This window comes from Aptenodytes forsteri, unplaced genomic scaffold (assembly GCF_000699145.1).
Source record: "Aptenodytes forsteri isolate BGI_AS27 unplaced genomic scaffold, ASM69914v1 Scaffold324, whole genome shotgun sequence".
NCBI lineage: Eukaryota > Metazoa > Chordata > Aves > Sphenisciformes > Spheniscidae > Aptenodytes > Aptenodytes forsteri.
The window spans coordinates 526,496-545,885 of NW_008795485.1; the positions used below are offsets into that span (position 1 = coordinate 526,496).

The 19,390-nt window shown below is 39.0% G+C and overlaps 1 protein-coding gene across 1 annotated transcript; it reads left to right on the top strand.

Moving 5' to 3' along the window:
• Positions 1-923: 923 nt before the first annotated feature.
• Positions 924-19,150, top strand: CUNH11orf63 (chromosome unknown C11orf63 homolog). The gene is made up of 8 exons (XM_009281284.1): positions 924-1,318; positions 4,293-4,791; positions 8,738-8,848; positions 11,438-12,090; positions 12,840-13,125; positions 15,073-15,153; positions 16,433-16,558; positions 18,947-19,150. The coding sequence occupies exons 1-8, from the start codon at positions 924-926 to the stop codon at positions 19,148-19,150; spliced, it is 2,355 nt and encodes a 784-aa protein (XP_009279559.1).
• Positions 19,151-19,390: the final 240 nt, after the last annotated feature.

The following is a 19,390-nucleotide window of genomic DNA, read 5'->3' on the forward strand; positions in this document are numbered from 1 at the left end:
AGGCGGCTCACGGAGAGGCGGTTTCCAGCGAACACATCCTTGCCGGTGCCAGGCTTTCCTCTCCGGGCCGCGGGGTGGGCGCCGCCTCCCATCAGCGGTCGGCGACGGGAGCAGTGGATGCAGGTGCCCGCCCGGGTGCGAAAGGCCTCCCGGAGGGTAAACTGGCGTGTGAGAAGCGGTGCGAACCCTGGAAAATCAGAAATTACATTTTGCATTTCCGTATCTTACCAGTCGCCCACGTGCTACAGTGAAACTCGCTATGTACCTTTACACTGATTGTTCACCCTGTCTGCGCTCTGACTGACTGACGTACGTTTCGTCACAGCACACTGCCTTTTTCCTTCCTCCCAGACACTTTTATCTTGTAAGTCTCTGGTGGTGCAAATGACTTAGGAATGCTTCAATGCAATCAAACGAAAAGAAACTGTCTTTCTAATTTAAGAGGCGTTCCAGTTCTTTTCACTGTGTTCCCTTCTGTCACACTTTCTTGCTGATAACTTACTTGTCAAGATGGTATAAGTTGAATAAAGAGAACATACAAAATTTTTTACCTCTCAGAAGTTAACAGATAGAATTTTGTTGCTTTGTCATAGCTTCGTTTTCTTTTTCATAAGTTGTTTATACATGATTCGCTTTGTTACCACTAATATTTCAGTTTAAGGTAGATGTCATAGTAGTAAGTCATGCATTTGCTATATAGGGACCTTGATATTAACTGCTTAAAGGAAAATCAATGTAACGGATGAGAGTAAAGAATTGTTTTAACTATAGAAGATCAAATTCCAAGCCCAAGCCAGTGATACTACCCACAATTCCAGCTTTTAACAAATACAATCATTACCGTAGAGTGAAGAACCTTTTATTGTTTGCTCTCATGTTTTCCAAATACAGGGCTGGTGTATACCCTCAGTGCAAAACACAGAATGAATTCTTCAGATACGAAATATATTTCAGTTTCTTTTCCACACGCCTGCAACACGAGTAAAAAAGATTCTCCCCAAAGCATACTCATGCAACCAGATTTCCACCCTGCAAATTGGAAAAGGCCGTCTGTAAGCGAAGGGGGCTTTCCCTCAAGTCTGCATGACTCCCAAGAGTCTGATTCTGAAAGCCTTGTTCAGGAGAGACTGTATCAGTTAGAACTCCAGCAGCGGATTCGTGAAAATGAAGAGCTGGTAGGACTGTATTCTGAGGAGTTGGAGAATGACAGCTTAGAAGAAGATAGCTTGGAGGAGATGAGTTTAAAAGAACAAGAAGGAGCTGAGTATGACACAAATCGATATACAAATGGAATACAAAAGAATGATGGTAATGGAAGGTAAGGCATAGGATTTTAGTTGATGAGTAGAGTAGTTCTGACACTTTAAAACCTTGTGCTCCTCAGAACATACATTACATATTCACAACCAATTTATATTGCCAAAGTGCTATCAAGAGCACCTACGGACTTACTTACACACGAAGATGTACTGTTTCATCTTGCCCACATTCGTAATTATTATGCCCATTTCTCCAACATAGCCTCAACTGTTTACTGGCTAAAACACCAGTGTAGGAAAGTAAGATGGAAAAGAAAACATCCCTCACAGACCTGTATAGGCTCCCCACGCACTGGCTCTAGACGCTGCATACAGAGGCGAACGCTATATGCCTATTTAGGTGCCTGTAAAACAGGCAGGCGAGAAGGTAGGAAGTGGTGAACAGATACATGCTAACCCCTACTCTTAAACATTACTGGGTAAGCTAATGGGGGAGCATTTAACTAGGGTTTTTTCTGGTAAAGGCCTATTAAATGTAGATCCCCTCTTATTCCTGTCTACTTGATCCAGAACTGCAGCCCGTGGAAGGAGTCCAATGACCGTAATGGGCTGCGGACCAGGCACTACGATATTTAGCAGTATGTGCTGGCTAGCATCTCGAATAGGCAACCATTGCCATGTAAGTGTCAGACCTTCAGATGGTGCAGCAGCTCCGAGATCATGGCCTAGAGGGTTTCTGGAGCTGGGCTGTGAAAAAGGACCAGAGAGAAAACAAGGACCGGTACCAACACATCCTCTTTTCGTTCCTTGCAGAAAGACCTGTGCTGAGCAAACCAGGCCACTTCCTGTAAGAAAACTTACAAGCAAAAATTGGTGGGTTGAATAAATGCAGTTTTGTCCTTATAGCTGTATAAATCTAAAATTAACATTTCCAGGGTTACTGTCACCTTTAAACATTCTTTAGAAAGCGTTAACTTGGTACATAAAATTTAATTTGCTGTCATATGCATAAAAGGTTTAACACTGTATAAATTGGGAATAATTCTGAAGTTTAAAGGGATTAAATTAAACCTGAAGTAATAATAATGTGCAGTTTCAATTTAATTGTCTACTTAAAATAAAATGGCAAACAAATGAAGGCTAAATGATTAATAGAACGCTTTTATTCACCTCCTCCACAGGCAAAATGGCCAGTTATTGAATATTTTATTGTGAGTGCAAATGATGTTAATTGTACTGGAAACGTGCTCTAATTTTTAGTAATTTTTTTGACTGAATACTATGCTGAATGTGAGGCTCTTCATTAAATGGAAATTTGATTTTATTTTGTTTGAACTTAGCCTAGTAAGTACTCAAATACAGTCCATTAACCGGAGCAAATATCACAGCATATACATATGAAACCCCCTCTCTACATCCATTACTAACCTCGGAATTTGAAGAGGAAACACTGCATCTGTTGTCTACATACAACACTTTTGTTGATGAGTACAGAGTCCATCTAACCTTTATATCAAGTTGGGGGGAGGAATAAAAGGTGCACTTTTTGTCTGCAGATGATCAGAGATGAAGGAGCTCTTCACACTCGTTTTGTTCCCATGCAGTGACCTGGCCTGCATAATACAATTGAGCTGCTGTGCACACATTTCAGCACAATAGAACTCTTTAGCATTATACTCTGTTATTTGAATCATTGCAATTATATCACATATTCCTGTACTCGTTTCAAAATACGGTCGCCTATTTTTGTTTACCTGTGGTGTGTGACAACTAGGAATAAAAATGTTTTCACCGATGTAAATCATCTAATCTCTGGTATACAGGATACCACGGCACCAATGCTTAGCTGAAATGAAAAGCATTGCTAGAGAAGCAGATTATTTTATTATTAGGAACCACTTGAAATATAGGCATAGGCATGTAACTAATTTAGAAAGGATGAATAAATCATTTATGGAAATGTTACTATAATTAACTGTGTCACAGTTTGGAGAATCCAGCAGATCAGTACATCTCTGTACTGTACATAGGGGCTGAAGAGTCAACCAGGTTTCAGTGCCTATAAATGTCACTTTGAAAGGCTCACTGTTTGTCAGTGTCCAAGAAACCAGGACTATACTGCAGGTCCAGTTCAGAAAAAACAGCGTTAAAAGCTTTTTTCTCCCACGCTCCTTACTCCTGCCACTGCCTGCACGTCTCCTGGAAGCCAGTTTGTATGTCTTTGGCTCCTGCAGTTGCTTTTCCTCCTGTTGGATCAGACTGTAAATCATAAACAGAATCAATTGTGGTATTTTTTTAAGGCAGACCATCTTTGCTTTATGACAAATGTAGTTCTGAGCAATGATTTGGACACTTGTTAAAAAAAAAAAAGCCAAACCCACAAACCTTTCTGATTTATGTTTTTCTACTCTTATCTCAATTACAGCCTGTTTTTTAATGAGGAGTTACTTTAAGTCTTATTTTGTAATAAGAGTTTTTTATTGAAACATGATGTTTCATAGGAATGAGAAGAGAGAATAAAAGTACAGAGCTGTAGGCTGGTTTTGCTCAGACAGTCAGTTCTACTGACATTTGAGAGAGGGATTTTACCAGGAATATCACTTTTCTTTCACACAGCAGAGTCTCTGAAGAACGAGCAACACATATTGTCTTTTGTAGGCTACATCATTTTAAAGTAAACAACAGAAGCAGTATAATAACTTAATCTTTTAGTTGATTCTACTAGTGCTTATGATTTCTATGCTAAATTTAGGATAAAGACTGTATTTTACTGTGATCTGAACGTTAGGCCAATTTATCATTCACTGATAATGAAAAGTAAAAATGAAGAGGAGGTCCTGCCTCAATTTTCTACTAAAAAAATGTTTTATAAAACTGTTCTGATCCCAATCCCACAAATGGCCATACTGTATGCACTGAAATAATTCAGTTGAGCATATTTGCAGGACATTTGTTGGCTCAAATTGCACGCTGAAATAATATAGAATTTGTACAATTTATACATAAATAATTTTGTGTTTCTTTTTCAAATAGGAAACAACAGGCTGTGGACAAATATTTCAGCCTAAGATACAATCCTAATTGGAAGAACACAAAAGAGGTAGCAGAATTTTCTGTGACAGAAAAAGCATGTCAAGTTGCTGGAGGAAGCAGTGTGGACTTTTCACAAGATTCATTTTACCTCCATTCCAGTGGCTCCCCAGAAGAAAAGAATCAACAGGAGGCAAAGTCACAAGATTTATTCTCAGAGTCTGGTACAGAATTACCAAGCTTTCATGTACCAAATGCCGTGGTCAGCAATAAACCTTTTAGGCTACATACCAAAGGGAAGGAATCTGCAGATGGCTGTCATTTGAAAGATAGTCCCAGTACATATGGAAGGGCTTTTACTCTTCAGATTCAAGAAGATGGACTACAAAGAGCAAAAAAAGACTTTGTGGAAAAAAATAAGCGGACTTTAGGATTACGTTCCAAGAAGATAAATTCCTATCTGCAATTACACAATAAAAAGCAAGAAGTTCTTCAAGAGCAGGTAGGTAACTTTTACGTGTTTTCTAATTGGTATAAACTGAGGACTGTCTAGTGTTAAAATGGAATAGCTGCATGATCAGGTTTGCAGAGGAGGTAAGTAGATTTACAGTCTATCATGCAACTGATTTCCAGTAAGAATCTTGTTCACCCTTTACGGAATAATTGACAAGTCCTCAGTTACTCACAACCCCAGTGATGGCCTTGTTACAAGCCTAGTTAAGCTACATATATTCTTGGCCATGAAGCATGTCTGCATGGTCACAGAGGTGATCTCTCACTAGTTGTTAATCTTGACGCAAAAGAAATGCTGTCTTCCTTCCTATGGGAACTACGCTGCACCTCATCAGTGGTTCTTTTTTGCTGCCTCTGATTTTTCTCTGCTTGGACAACATGAATGTGGTAATGATTATCTCTGCTAATAGCATATTCTCAGTTTTGCTCAATGCAACAAGTGCAAATTGCTTCTAATAGTGGAACACTCACAATTTTTTAACTGCAGTAGGAAACCCTGATGTCACCATTTGGCTTAAAAAGCTGTATTAGTCTTTTTCCACCTGCATTGATCGTAACAAAAAAGTATATGTGAAGTTACAATTGAGTTTGAGAACGAGAAAACATATGTGTGGTCACACTGCTTTCAAGGGCCATGCACGCTCTTGCTTGTCACTGTCATTTAGGGCCACACATGTAGGAATAGCCAAGAAATATGTGTCAGATTTGGGCAGTCAGACAACCCTTTCCCCCTACTTACTTTCTCAGCCAGACCAAACCTTACATTTGAAATCACTCAGCAGATACTAGTCGTGTACAGTACTTGGATTTGAAGGGCCTAGCTTTCTTATGATTGACTGCGATATGTCAGACAACTTCTATTAAGGATTAAGTGGAAATGTAATTACAGTTCCTAATGAACGATTATACATGAGTTTGTTGCTTTTACTTGCTACTTATTATGCATAATGGGAAGGTGGGAGTCATTGAATCACTCCACAAGTTGAAGCATAGAAAATTCTCAACTTGGAAAACTACAGAGACTTTCTGCTTCAAGTGACACATTTTCCAAGGCTAATGAACAGTTGACACAACACTAGAGGGCATCTGCAGACTACATTACAAGGAGTATAACGGTGGACAAGCTTTTTTTCTAGCAGACCTATTAAGAGCACTTGTTTTTTTCAGTTATAATTTGGTTGATGGTAAAAATAATTAGTGTAGATTGATGCTAATTAAAGCTGTGTTGATATGATTATGTTTACTATTTGGGGAATTCTCAAAATGTTTCATATGTAAGTATCGGAGCCAGGGATCAGGACTTCATTGTGTAGACACTATTCCAAGATATGTAATAGAAAAAAAAAATCTGAAAAGCAGGGCTACGTTCTAAGATTACCTTGCTGAAGTAGCCATGGGGACAGCAGAGCTGTGACATAGCAGGAGCCAGGCAGCATGTGTGTAGAAAGGTGTGGTTTTTTCCTCCACAAGTTGATACAGCTGCAACAGCATCACCACCTACTGTCAGCTAGCTTTGTATTTGCTGCGGATAGGCATAGGAAGATGTACTTACCTCTCTTGTTCTTAATCGAGACATCCATTGCTCCATCTTGTTGGAGGGGGTGAAAGAAGGCCTGACGGAAGCATCTTGTTGACCAGAGCTGGCCCGTGAGGCAACTGTGGTCACCTCACCTGGAAAACTGTATCAAAAGTGCAAAAACACCAAATATGTGAAGAAGCAAACAAACCACATGTCTTCTGCTGGAGCGATCAAACATGTTCTGAATATTGTTTTTTCCTAAACTGGATTATTTTAAGCTTTGCAGGATGTTGAAGCTGGTTTTATTGATACGATCGCTGTTGGCTGTCAGGTACTGTGGTAGTGAAATAGTGTTTACACTGAAGTAAGTACTTTGCGTACAGCTTTTTTCAACTGACGTAACAATAGGTAAAATATTTTCAGCCTCATTCTTCCAAGATTTACAGCTATTATCTCTGTGCATACAGACAGCAGGCTGTATGTACCAAAACATACCATAAATGGGTGTTGATCTGTATATTTACTAATTTATATAGCATTTTATAAAGCATCAAGTTCTTTGCAGTGTTGTCTGATTCTTTAAGAACCTGATGATGAGTTTCTTTGAGAGAGTGAGAGAGAAAGAGAGAGAAGTAGTGGCCCAATCTAGCTCAGCTGTACTCAATATGAGTTGCTTTCCTACCTACAAGCCCCTTACTTCAAAGCAAGGAACATAATGTACAATTTTTTAATGGCTCTAGACCAAGGCACTCAGACTCTCTGTGCACTGCGCCTTACCTCAGTGTAAACACCTAATCAAGATTGCCTGCGCTTCAACAATAGCAGCCAAATGCAATTCGAGAACCACAAGCCTTTGAAGTCCTCACTGCAAAGGCCGGTTTTCTAGTCTGGGATAATGACATGCCATGATTGCTGTCTTTGTTGTATCTTTTCAGTAGAGAAGCAATTATGGGCCTCAATTTAACAGAATAGGCATTACACAGCTTATGATGCTCAAAATGCAATTTCATTTGATCATTTTCTCAATTTGATTGGTATTAATAGAATAGTTCACAAAAAATGCTGGCAGAGGTTGTGTCCTGTTCCTCTTTCAAAGAGATAATGTAGAAGTATGCTTTACCTGCCCAGTAAACTATCAATACAGTGAGTCAGTTGGTTCCACCAAAAACATCTAACTGACTGCAAAGCTCTACCTATCCACAGTTCAGGAAACCTGTGTGGTAACTTTTAATTTGTGAACTTTTCTAGTCACAGCTAACAGAATCTGCATCACCATTTGGAGCAATGAGATCACCTGAAAACTCAGCAACAGACCCTACCTACCTTTTCCTAGTTGTCCTAATCTCTCACCCCCAAAGATGAGAGGCTCAGCTCCCCAGAAGGATTTAACACTTCCTTCACACAGATTTCACCATTATGATTTTCAGTTAATAATTCTCTTGGTCACAAATATCTTCTCAGTGCAAGTTCTCCTGTGTTAGCCAGTGTCACTCTGCAGTGGTGCAGAGGTACTTCTACCACAAGCATGAGTCCAGCACATAGCTGGCTGTAGTCTTTTTACGGTGGGACTGCCTTACTGCACACTTAATTCAGGTCACACCCGCAGGATAGTTTGGGACGACACAAGGATAAATAAAAAATAAAAAAGCATTGTTTTTTGTGAAGTTTTATAGACTGGAAAAAGAAGTTTGATGCTTTCAGGAAAAAAATTCATTATTGCCATATTTATGAGGGTATCTCTTGACTTTGAAAGCTGTAGTGCCAGCAGCCACCCTCAACATCTGCTCAAATTTGATTTCCAGCCATCGTGCTACGACTGTGGCCACGTGAAGATGTTCTTCTTGTTTGTGGGCTTGCTATTTTGCACAAGCTGTTTGATTTTGTTGCCTGACTATGTGTATTAGATGTTTTATTTCTGCAGCTACTCCTTGTACTTGTCTGCCAACATCACTGTGTTTTGCCATCTTTTTCTGCATGACTCTATTGTTCAAAACCCTGCTATGGTGTGTGTCATCCATTAATATCTTGGTACACTGGCTGATTGCTTGGACAATGATGATTGTCTAGTTACTTTTCTGTTATTAGGTACATCCACTGGCTCTCATATAAATGGAGAAGCCCAGACATTTGAGAGTTACAAGTAGGTTTCTGTGCTGCATACTTCCTGCAATTTTCTTTTCCTCTCTTCTTCTAGAAAGTAGAAGGAATACTCCCTACTACCACACCACTGTTAATTGGGGTTTTGCTTCCTTTTTCATTTTCTCTTTTAGCCGCTCATTTTCTTGTAATCTATTATATAATGCCTAACTTCAGCATTTAACTTTAATAGGAGGCAAATTATTCCTTATTCTTTCCCCAAGACTTTTAAATCCTTTCATCTGGTTGGGCTGTGGCCATAAACATTCTTGGTTTTTAGGTTACAGATCCTAAAACTGTTGATGAGGAACCAGTTCAGAGTGTCCTACCATTCCAGACTGTGAAAATGGAGCCTGAAGACAAATGGTACCTGAAAGCACAGCAGCTCAAGGTTCCTTTTCGATAGAACACGATAATTGAGATGTATATGTAAAAGCATTGAAGTCTGAATCTTTAAATCTGTAATCTCATTACTTTTAAAGTACCAATTATTGACAATAAATCCTTAGATATATATCAGTAGATGATCACCAAAATTTAATGCATATGCTACTTTATATACTGAATGATTTAAAATCAAAATAGATCCCAAATCCCAAGAAATGCTGAGCTCAAAGAATCTTACCTATTTAGGACATTATTTGGTTGATAATAATGTAAAAGCGCAAACTAGTACACGGTCATGTTTGATGGTTCATGAGGATTCTGAGCTAGAACTTAACTACTGTTGCATTACTTGTCCCCTAAAATCCCTGTGAACATAAGGGAACAAACCATACAACAGAAAATGTTACAGGTAGAAAAAGTTGCACTGACCTCCTCCGTACACGTAAGTCTATAGATCTGTTTTATGCTGGCCTTTCAAACCAATGCAATGGGATAGTCTTTGGAGCAATAAAAGAGACCAGGTTATCATCACTGATGAAAAACCAAGAACTTCAGAACCAGAACTTCAAGCCAACTGGAATTATTATTGGCAAACCTAGTTATTCTCTTTGTATTACAAGCATTTGAAGTAGTTCAGGCAGACTGTTTAAATTCCCTGCTGTTCACTTAAGACGGGAAGTTGTACTTCTGTAAAGGACAAACAAGATTTTATGCTGCTGTTCATTGTGAGATGTGTGCTTTATACATGGAATTTCAGAATGAAGGAGATATTTTACAGGGCTGCTCATGCCATTTAAATGGGAAAACATTGGCCTGGTCCCAGTTTGGCAGCAGCTCATGCTTTCCACCAGTGGCACGGTATGCCAGAACATTAATCGTTACAGCAGAGGTCGAGCTAACAAATCATCATCTTGGCACCAGGAGTCAGGATTCCCCAGTGCTAAAGCTTTTGCCAAAACATTCTGCTCTATATGTGGATTTAATACCTACCATTAAGTAGTTATTCTGAGTGCATATGCTATGTAGTGATTGCAAGTGTTGCTAACAAAAGAACCCTAGAGAGACAGGAGGATGAAATGGAGGATTTTAGCGCTGACAAAGATTAAATGGACAGAGAATGGATTTGTATATTCCCTAGAAGGAAAGCCATGTCTTTCCTCAAAATAGGCAACACCTGATGCTGTAATTGGAAAGTGATAAATCTTAAATAAACTCCAGATTTAGAGTATGTCAATTTAGCTCAAGACAGTAGTCCTGGTGTGCTTAAATTCTTAAATCGTTTCTATCATTTGGATAATGTTTTGCAGGATACAGGGCAGCAAGGAGTGCTTGGTTTAGAAATGAAATCATTTAAATCATTGATGTCAGTCTGTTTCTACTGTGGGCCAGTCTGTGTACATAGCCATCTTTTCCTGAAATTCAGTACAGTTTACTTTCATTAGAGGATTAAAACCAAGAACTGATTTGATTTTTGAAACATTTTCCCCAGATGGCTGACAGTGAGCTACCACTTCTCTACAGGATTAGAAACAAGTAGTCCTGTGCATTTAAGGGCACCTATTTTTGCACCTCATTCAGATAAAACTCCCTCATTCCCTATTTACCATAGCATCATTCATTAGATATGGTCTGCATCTGTAAGGAACCTTTTTATAGTGTTCTGCTTCAGAATTTGTCTCAGACCATTAAGCAAAGTTTTGATGCAGTATTATGCATTGTCTGTGCTTCACCTGAATAGCATCTGTGCTTCTGTTCTTGACTAGGTGTTCCTACATATTTTAATTTTGGATTAAGTCTAGCCAGGCCATCACCTGGTCTAGCCACGAGCATAATGTACTGAGTCAGGGTTAGATACAAGCAGCATGGAGTGATTTTGATGGGTCTAATCAAACTTGTGCAAACTGGCCTAACTCATTATCAGTACGTTAAAGAACTGTTATCATAGTCATGAAGGACCAATACCATACCTAGGTCTCTTTAAGGGCCCTTCTATCAGGACACGTTTTGTTAATACAAAAACCCCAAACCTGAAGCCTTACAAATGCCACAAAGACAGACTGTTCTCCATATCATACTAGGCTTCAGGACACAGATGCTTTTCCTTTTACACTTCACTCTCTGCTAAGAGCTCACTTTGAAAACTAATTTCCATCGTGATACTCATTCAGCCTTATAAAACATTGCTATAACCCTTTTCTAGTTGTGAGTGTACATTAAACGGGGGTGGCTGGCTCCATACATCCCTGATTTTTAAAGGGATTATGCACTCCAGCCTGTTCAGGCCTGCTCAAGGCAACCACATCAACACATGTTCAAAGTTCAGTACATGTTCAGAACTCAGCTTCATTGTAACCTGCACAGCTATTTAAGGGCTGTCTAAAATAAGAATGTTGTCCTGAGTGAGAATCATAGAACATGATGTAATCTAGCCCAAACATCAGTTAATCAGTTGATTTGTAAAATTCTAAGAAATAGCTACGTGAAAGGCATCGTGACAGGCAAACTTACCCATACACTTGTATATTGTTGATCTTAATGAACATATAAAATAGCAACCACTGAAATTCACCCCACTTTTGATAACTTGTTTTAGGATCACCAAAATAAGTCCTCCCAGAGAAACAAAATAAAATCCAACCAGAGTCACAAAGGGAGAGCTTTCCCAAGGAATGATAGCCAACAACCACCAGGAGGACCAGCAGAACCAAAGTCTTGGCACCACAGGCACCACCAAATATCAGAATTTCAGACTGCTCCCATGCAGGCAGTGGAGCAAGACAACAGCAGCGCACTGCAGAAATGGCTGTATCCAAGTCCTTCTGTTGGCCCTGGCACTAATACAGCAGCAAATTCAGATACTTGCTTAAATAGTTTCCCAAATTCAAGACATTTTGTTAATCAGGATTTTACCACATCTACCTATCCTTTTCATCCAACATTACATAAATTTAACGCAGCGGAGGTTATACCTCCAGCATATACCAGCAAGGAGAACAAGAAATATCGGCATGATTCTCCAAATGGACTTCCACAGGACCAGCAACGTTTATACAACCATGTCACTGTGCAGCTTTTTGCAAGAGATAATGGTACCAATGGTCAAGCACATCCAAATCAGAGGAATATTTCATCTACTTTTAATGCCAATTTTCAAGAATTGGTGAAGGATCAAGTATCACTTTGGGATTGCAAAAGACACATTTATGCGGATAAAAGGTATCAGAACTATGCTATCAGTAGTTTATGGTAAGGATCTAAGTGTTGAAACAGTATTATCATAAGACTATGATGCCCAGAAAAAATAGAAATGGACAAGAAAATGTTTTAAAGTCCAAAGTATAAAATTATTTTGCTACCACTATAGATTACTACTAACTTAAGATTCATTATAACTGTTGATTTTTAAATATGGTATTGGAAAAGGACAGTTCTGTACTCCAGGCTCTCTTGCACATAGAATTTTCCACAATTGAAACTTTCCTTCTGAAAGCCTAGAAGGTGAAGTTTAAAAAATAGATAGCAAAGAGCACTTGTGCATAAACTAAGTCTACTGCTAGCTGCATAGAGTTATATCAAAACTTGCCTTGCAGGGTGAATATCCAGAGTCATTCCAGTGCCAATTCTGGCTCGCTACACATGGGGAAGGGCATGAAAATCCTTAGTTATGTAGAATTTCACCTGCCTTGATACAAATGAAGGTTTTATTTCACATAGACAATTAATTCTTTCAGTACCGATCCCAAGCCATTTAAAGGCAGTTTTCATTGGCTTAAGCTAGGCTGAAAGTTTCCCCATCTATAATTTTTCCATTTATTTTAAACAGTTTCCATACACTTGGGTGCAAGCAAAGTCAGTCATTGTGAAATACCCGTCTTTCCATCTTCATGTTCCCAGTATATTCTGTGAGCAAGGATCATTCCATGTACAGATTGCTTGTTGAGCTATCTGCTATATACAAATAAAGATTCTTACTTTTCCCCTCTTCCTTTTTTAAGGCCTTCTCAATCTTCTGTTCACAGTTCACCAACAGCCCCTTTTACTACCTCCCAATTTACAAAAACGATGGAGCAACATCACCAAGAAATCACTCGTTTGACAGAAGCTCACTTAGCTGACAGGCACTTGTTCAGCCTACTTCGACCTATAATCCCACAGGTAGAAGGTGGTTCAGAGGTAGATCCAGAGAGTGGTGAAGGAAATCAAGTGAAAATAAGCCGAAGCAACTCGGAAGGATATCTCATGCAAATGGAAAAGCAAAAACAGCCTAAAGTCAGCAAGAAGGTAAGCAAATAGATGTGGATTGGATGGTTTTACATTTCTATTTCCCCCTCTGATTAATGTTTTTTTTCTTAATAATCCAAAGATCCTTACCACAAAAAAAAAAAAAGGGGGGAATGGGTACTGAGAAATATTTCATTGTTACAGAGAGCACACTGACACACTGACTTGTCCAGAGCATTAAAAACCAAGGAACAAAGGTGGAAACAGACACTAAAATCGTTTTAGTCTAAAGAGCAAGGCGGTTCACCACCACCTCTCCCTATGTCACATTCAGTCTTGATTAGCTCTAAGAACACACAGAGCAGTGTTTGACCTTTAAGTTATCCAGTGATAAAATGATTTAGAATAAAGCTATTTGTATAAAGCAGCAGGTAGCCAGGCCTCAGATCTGAGCAAACCATTATCCTGGTCATGCTCATTCACTATCCAACTCAAATCTCTTGGTTTCCAAGGGAATCAAACTGAACAACAACAAACTTAGAGGATTTGTAAAGCTAACGGCATAAACATTATTAAAAGTCTCCTGATGATCCCATTTTGGTCCTTATTAAAACTTGGTTCTTTTTGTCATTTCTGTGTGTCCAGTTCAAACTGTAACCAGTTAACATACTGTAACCAGTTAACACAGATGCAGTGGAACAGCACAGAGATATCCCTGTGTGTCCATGACAAATTAAATGTTTAAGAAGTTAGCTCCAAGTCTCAGGGCAGACAAACTAAGCTGGAATAATTACTCATGTGTTTCATCTAGGAGGCAGTTTGTGTATTGCTGCTTGAATGCCTCTAAGAAGAATTAGCTGGATTATGATAGTAACTGAAGGGCAGATTTCCTTCCCTTTCTGTTCCCCTGAGTTCAAACCATTGTTTCTGTCCTGTATTTTCAGTAGCTTTCTCATGCTTCGTATGTGAGGAATGCCACAGAGAATAAGACTGTTTATGTCTCTCAGAAAAATCCTGCTTTTCCTAATAAACAAATGCAGTCATACTCATCGCATGAAGTGAGAAAACCCTGATTTTGTTGTAGACAGCTAAATTATTAACTCTTCACTGTACCTTAAATTAAAAGTTAGGTGTAAGTATATCACAAAAGAATAGGGATAACTGACACAAAAAAACGCCAAATAGAAAGTTCAGTGCATAGAATTAGTTTCTCTGCAGCTGAGTTTAACTTGAACATGCCCTTTGAAGAAATGCGCATTTTATTTGCATATAGAAATTTCTTGGTGTTTCTGCATTACTCTGTGGTTGAAATTACTACAGAGCTGATCATAATGAGTTTCCACTGACAAGTTTTTAAAATGTAGTCCACTTCTAAAAATTAATCTAGTGTTCTTGAAAGAGATTAAAAAGATTCTGGAAGTATTGGGGTCTTTGTAGTGATGTCATGAAGTATTGAAATGGTATCACCCATCCCTCATCTCCTGTCTTCCCTGTTGCACTTGTAAAGCTTTTGCGGTGCTGCAAGGCATCTATTTTTCAACTGTCTGTGAACAATTTTCCATTGCAGTTTTGAGAATAAAGAAAGGTTACTATTACTAATAACATTTGCCTAATTTTTTTACCACCAAAATCAGGTACTTTTATCTGCTTCTCTTATAACAGTTTCTTTGGGGTTTCCTTCTAGTAACAGTCAAATGGGTCACTTTACGCTGTTTAAAAATAAAGCTCACAAAAGATCATTTTTGACTGAGAAAGTATTGCTTTGTGATTTGGATGATTGGCAATTACCCGCCTAGATTCAAAGGAAATACAGTGTAATTTGACTTGTGCAATTAACTCAATCTTTGTGATCACTTAAAATACTTAAAATGAGACATGCCAGAGGTAAAACTGAGACTGCAAGTTGAATCCTACTCTTATCTTGGGTGTCCGCAACAAGACTTGCTTTAATTATGCTCTCTGTGAAATCATATAACGGAAAATCTGTCACTGCTGTTTGTTTTTCAGCCATGTAGCTCAAAAGCCTACATAAATCTGAATGTGAAGCTTGGAGGCCTTGGACCTGACTATGAAGCAATCAAAGAGAAAGTAAGCGGTCCCTATCATATGATCTTCTTTTCAGTTGTGCAAAGTGAACTTAGGCAGGGGAGAATGGCAAAGAAATCACTGCTGAGAAGCACCTTATGCTTGTCTGGTACTTTATGTCCTTGACTCTAGGTCTAGCTTGAGATCCTAAGGGGAGATTCAAATAGAAGGAAAGACAACTGTATTGTGGATAATTTTAACCCTCTAATTTTGTAGTTCCAGAAACGGGGAGTAGTTCACAGAATTCAACAGGGCTAATTGCACATCAGTAAATTATACACTCGTGTGACTGAGTTGCATTGTCATTCCCAGTTTAGAAGGTTTGCCTAACCTTCAAAGTGGAAGTAAAAGAAGAAGTTGTGTAAACACAAGAAGAAAATAGCTGGATGTGCATTACCCTGTTGAAATGGAGAGAGATTATTCAGAACAAGTATCTGAACAATTGGTATCATTTGACCTGTTCTCTGCTGATAATGAGGGTCTGGTAGCAGCTGTATATCTAAAGTGCTGCAAACTCCATCCTGCATGCTTTGAGACCCTATTGATCTGATAACAGGTGCTTTATATGGCATTCTTTATAGAAACACTGTAGGACAGCAGGAAGGAAAAATGATAAAATGATCATCCCTTTGGAGTCATTGAGAAGCCCCTGTATTTTCTTCCTCCTTGCCATAAATGAAACAGATTAGAGATCTGAAATTGGAATGGACAGAGTGGCGCGTAGCCCAGGACTCTGTGTGTTTTTAACACCATCGTAACACTTCTGGAACCTGGCGTGCCACTGGGGTATCATTGCATTGAAGGGAAATAATTGACATTGGCTGGTAACAGGGGCAAGGTAGAGCATACTGCTGAATCTGAGCATAATGAATTGCTGGAAATGTAAAGACACAGAATATCAGTTAAGGAAATGAAACATGTCATTCAGGGCCTTAAAAGTAAGTACAGAGGTTTTAAAAGTCATTGCAAAAGTTGCCAGAAATTAGCACAGCCGTTTTAGAACTGATCTATTGAAACATTCAGAATAAAGATGCATCTGTCGCATTTCTGTTGAGCTCTATCCTTGGTACGGTCCAAGAAAAAGCTCTTAAAAATGAAGAGTGACCAAAAAAGCTGTGCCATTTATCAGGATTTCCTCTTGTGTTCCGCTGAGGAACGATCAATAGCATAGCCAGGTTAAACAGCAACAGAGGTGTAAGTGGAAGACTCCGGTGGAAAAAGTGTTTCATTGATGAATCTGCTGAGACATTTAATTAACCATACACTTTTTTCCTTTTGTCAGAAAGAGAAGTTAAAGCAACAAAAGGAATATGCAAAACAAATTAAGGAACACAATATGAAAAGCATTGCTTCAGTTCAGAGGTTACCTACAAAACCCCAGGTCATGTCTTCAGTGTCAAGACAGAAGGTGAGAACAGAGTCCCTTTCAAATGCATGCAGGGAGAGATTCTGGACTTTGCACGAAGAAAAAGAAAAGCATAAATTCAACTCACAGTAGGCTAAAATAGTTTCTCCATTTTGATTTTCCTTTCAACAACTCTGAGGACTTCTACTCTCATGGGATCCTAGCAAGTGCTTATCTGTGCATCTATTCTGTTATGGCTGTAGATGTATGCCAAGAGTTGCTGATTTCTTTGCCAACAGCAGTCTTCAGTCCATGCATCTGCCTTGCTCTTCATGAGAGTGTACCGAGTGGAAACGGAGCAGTACTCCATCCAAGCTACCAGCATGCAACTTGGCTTAAACAGCTAGTGATGTTTTCCTGGGGAAAGGGTGGGAATAAAGGAGAGTGGGACCCCCCTAGGAACACTACTCAGTGCAGCACATGCTCTGCTTCACATCAGTGGTAGAGGCCACACTACCGCAGAGTACACTCTTCTAATGGACCACAGATATCCTCTTGCTAGTCTATTATCCACCTGCCTGTCAGTCTCACTCACAAACTCTTTTCACTTCAGTTGCATAGCTACAGTAATTGGTCTTATTTTTCAAGCCCATACAACATCACTTTAGCCTTCACTGGCCTTCAAAAACAGCCCAAATGAGCAACGACTGACAACATGACAGTGGCATACATAAACAAAGGGAGCACCTTTTCCCTATTGCAGGAAGTAATAAAGCTCTGGAAATAGCATATATTTTATCCAGTCAGTTCTGCAGGAGCTCACGTGCCTGGTGCTGAAAGCACACTAACAGGTATTTCTCCAAGGTGACAAATGAGAACTGCATGCTTCAGGAAAAAAGTTTTGGAGTTCAGTATCAGTTGAATTCCTCAGTTACTTGCATTTATTTCCAAACCTCACATAAACCACAAAGAGATGAAACTGCGTTCTTTGGATGTCAAAAAGGCTTTGGATTCCTTCAGAAGACTTCCCGGACACTCCTTCACCAAGAACGTGAGATAATGCAACTTCCACTTGAGACATAACAGGTGTTTCCAAATACATGCGACTGAAACACAGACACCAAAAAATGTCGCAGGTTAAACCAGGGCTCTCTCAGTTTCCAGACTTCTGTAATACTGTTTCCATTCCCTCTTCAAGAAAGCCTTCCAGGTTCCATACATCATTCCATACTATTTGACACTTACAGGTATCTGCTTTGCATTCCTCTTTCAGCATGGCCCTGCTCAACTTCAGTGAGACATGTCAGATCTAGAACAACAGCTTGAGTACTCCTGTTTTTCTTTTTAATTTTGATAGTTAAGCCTATCATGCAGTAGAACCTAAGCGCAGTTAAACAGAACTTGCATACTTTTTGTTTGCCCAATATAGTCTTTACCTACGTCTCACATTCACACATGCAAGTTTACCTACATACTGCTACAGAAATACATACTTGGAAAAGCGCGTGATAAAAGGAAGCAGTGTGGGAAGTACAGTTCGTCAAGATATGCTGTCCCTGTCAGTATTCCATCACTGCCCTCCTTTCCCTCTGCTTCACAGTATCTTTGTTCAGCACATACACATTCAGAGTGTCTGAAGTAGAAAAGAATTGGAACGGTGGTTTATTTCATGCTGCTGTTCATATTCTCAGTATAGTATGTACGGGTCCTGTGCAGACTGGGTGTCACTGGTAAAGAAATTTCCAGTCACAATAGAATATGCATGGTTACCACAGAACTCCGGGAACTCTGTGAGAGGCAATTCTTTGTTTTACTCTGAAACAGTTACCTGTTAAGGGGTGGCATGTCTAATACCATCCTCACTTGTTCAGAAATCTTTTCTTGTTCAGAACTGTGTTAGCTTTGAAATTAACCAAAAAGGAATTTGGCAAGGGATTATATTAAATCAGGTTCCAGAGAATTTAAAACCATTACCTAGACTTAATTTCAAAACTTGTTTTAACATTTTAGGCCTTTCAATACATCAATTCTTTAGAATTTGTCATAGGAGCACTCAGTTTTCATCCTTGTAATATTAACCTGCAGAACTCCCTGCTATAAGATATGACCGAGGACAAAAGTTTAATGAGACTGAAGAAAAAAAAAAAAATGTTTATAAACTTAATAGACTTGTGTTGCTTTTTCTTTTTTAAAGAAAAAACACTGCTTCAGTATTTAAGGGGGCCTCCAGTGGTAAGTGTCAGAAAGCAAATCTCCTTGAGGTGGGTTATTTTGCCCACTGCAGAGGTTTCTTGCAGTCGCCACTGAAGCATCTAGTATTGAACACTGTCAGAAACAAGGTCAGGGATTAGGAGAACTATTAATTTGACTCAACATAGAAACACCTAAATTTTCTTGGAAATACTGGTCAGGTTTTCTTTTAATCAGTTATCCCAATTTTCATGTTTTTAGGCGCTGGAGTATGCTAAGAAGATTCCTAGACCAAAGACTTTCACGGCAAGACAATCAGATGAAGAGGTGAAAGAGGAAAGAGTTCTGCCACAGACTTTAAATGGAGACAGTTTACCTCAAATTGCATCCTTGGAAACTTTGCAAAATAGACACGAGAAGGAGAAGCAAGTTGTAGCTGCTTTCAGAGCCCTTCATATCTTATAAGTATTTTGAAATTATTAGGGATATCTTCAAGGCAAAAATGTCTGAACTATTTAATTAGGAGCTACGACCATCACATATTGATTTACCATTCCACTGAAATATAAGGTGGCTTAAGTTTAATCATTGATAAATTTTATAATCAGTTCTATTATACCTGATTTAAAAAAATGTAAACAGTTGCATATGTAGCATTTTAAATATGGTCATCCCTGTTGTTATTTTGCTTTGAAATCAGCTGAT

What these genes read in the sequence shown, in the direction of transcription:
- CUNH11orf63 (XM_009281284.1), top strand. Translation starts at nt 924, where the DNA reads ATGAATTCTTCAGATACGAAATATATTTCAGTTTCTTTTCCACACGCC. An exon ending in TGAAAGCACAGCAGCTCAAG is followed by an intron (nt 8,849 to 11,437) that starts GTTCCTTTTCGA and finishes AACTTGTTTTAG; the next exon opens with GATCACCAAAATAAGTCCTC. An exon ending in TATGCTATCAGTAGTTTATG is followed by an intron (nt 12,091 to 12,839) that starts GTAAGGATCTAA and finishes TCCTTTTTTAAG; the next exon opens with GCCTTCTCAATCTTCTGTTC.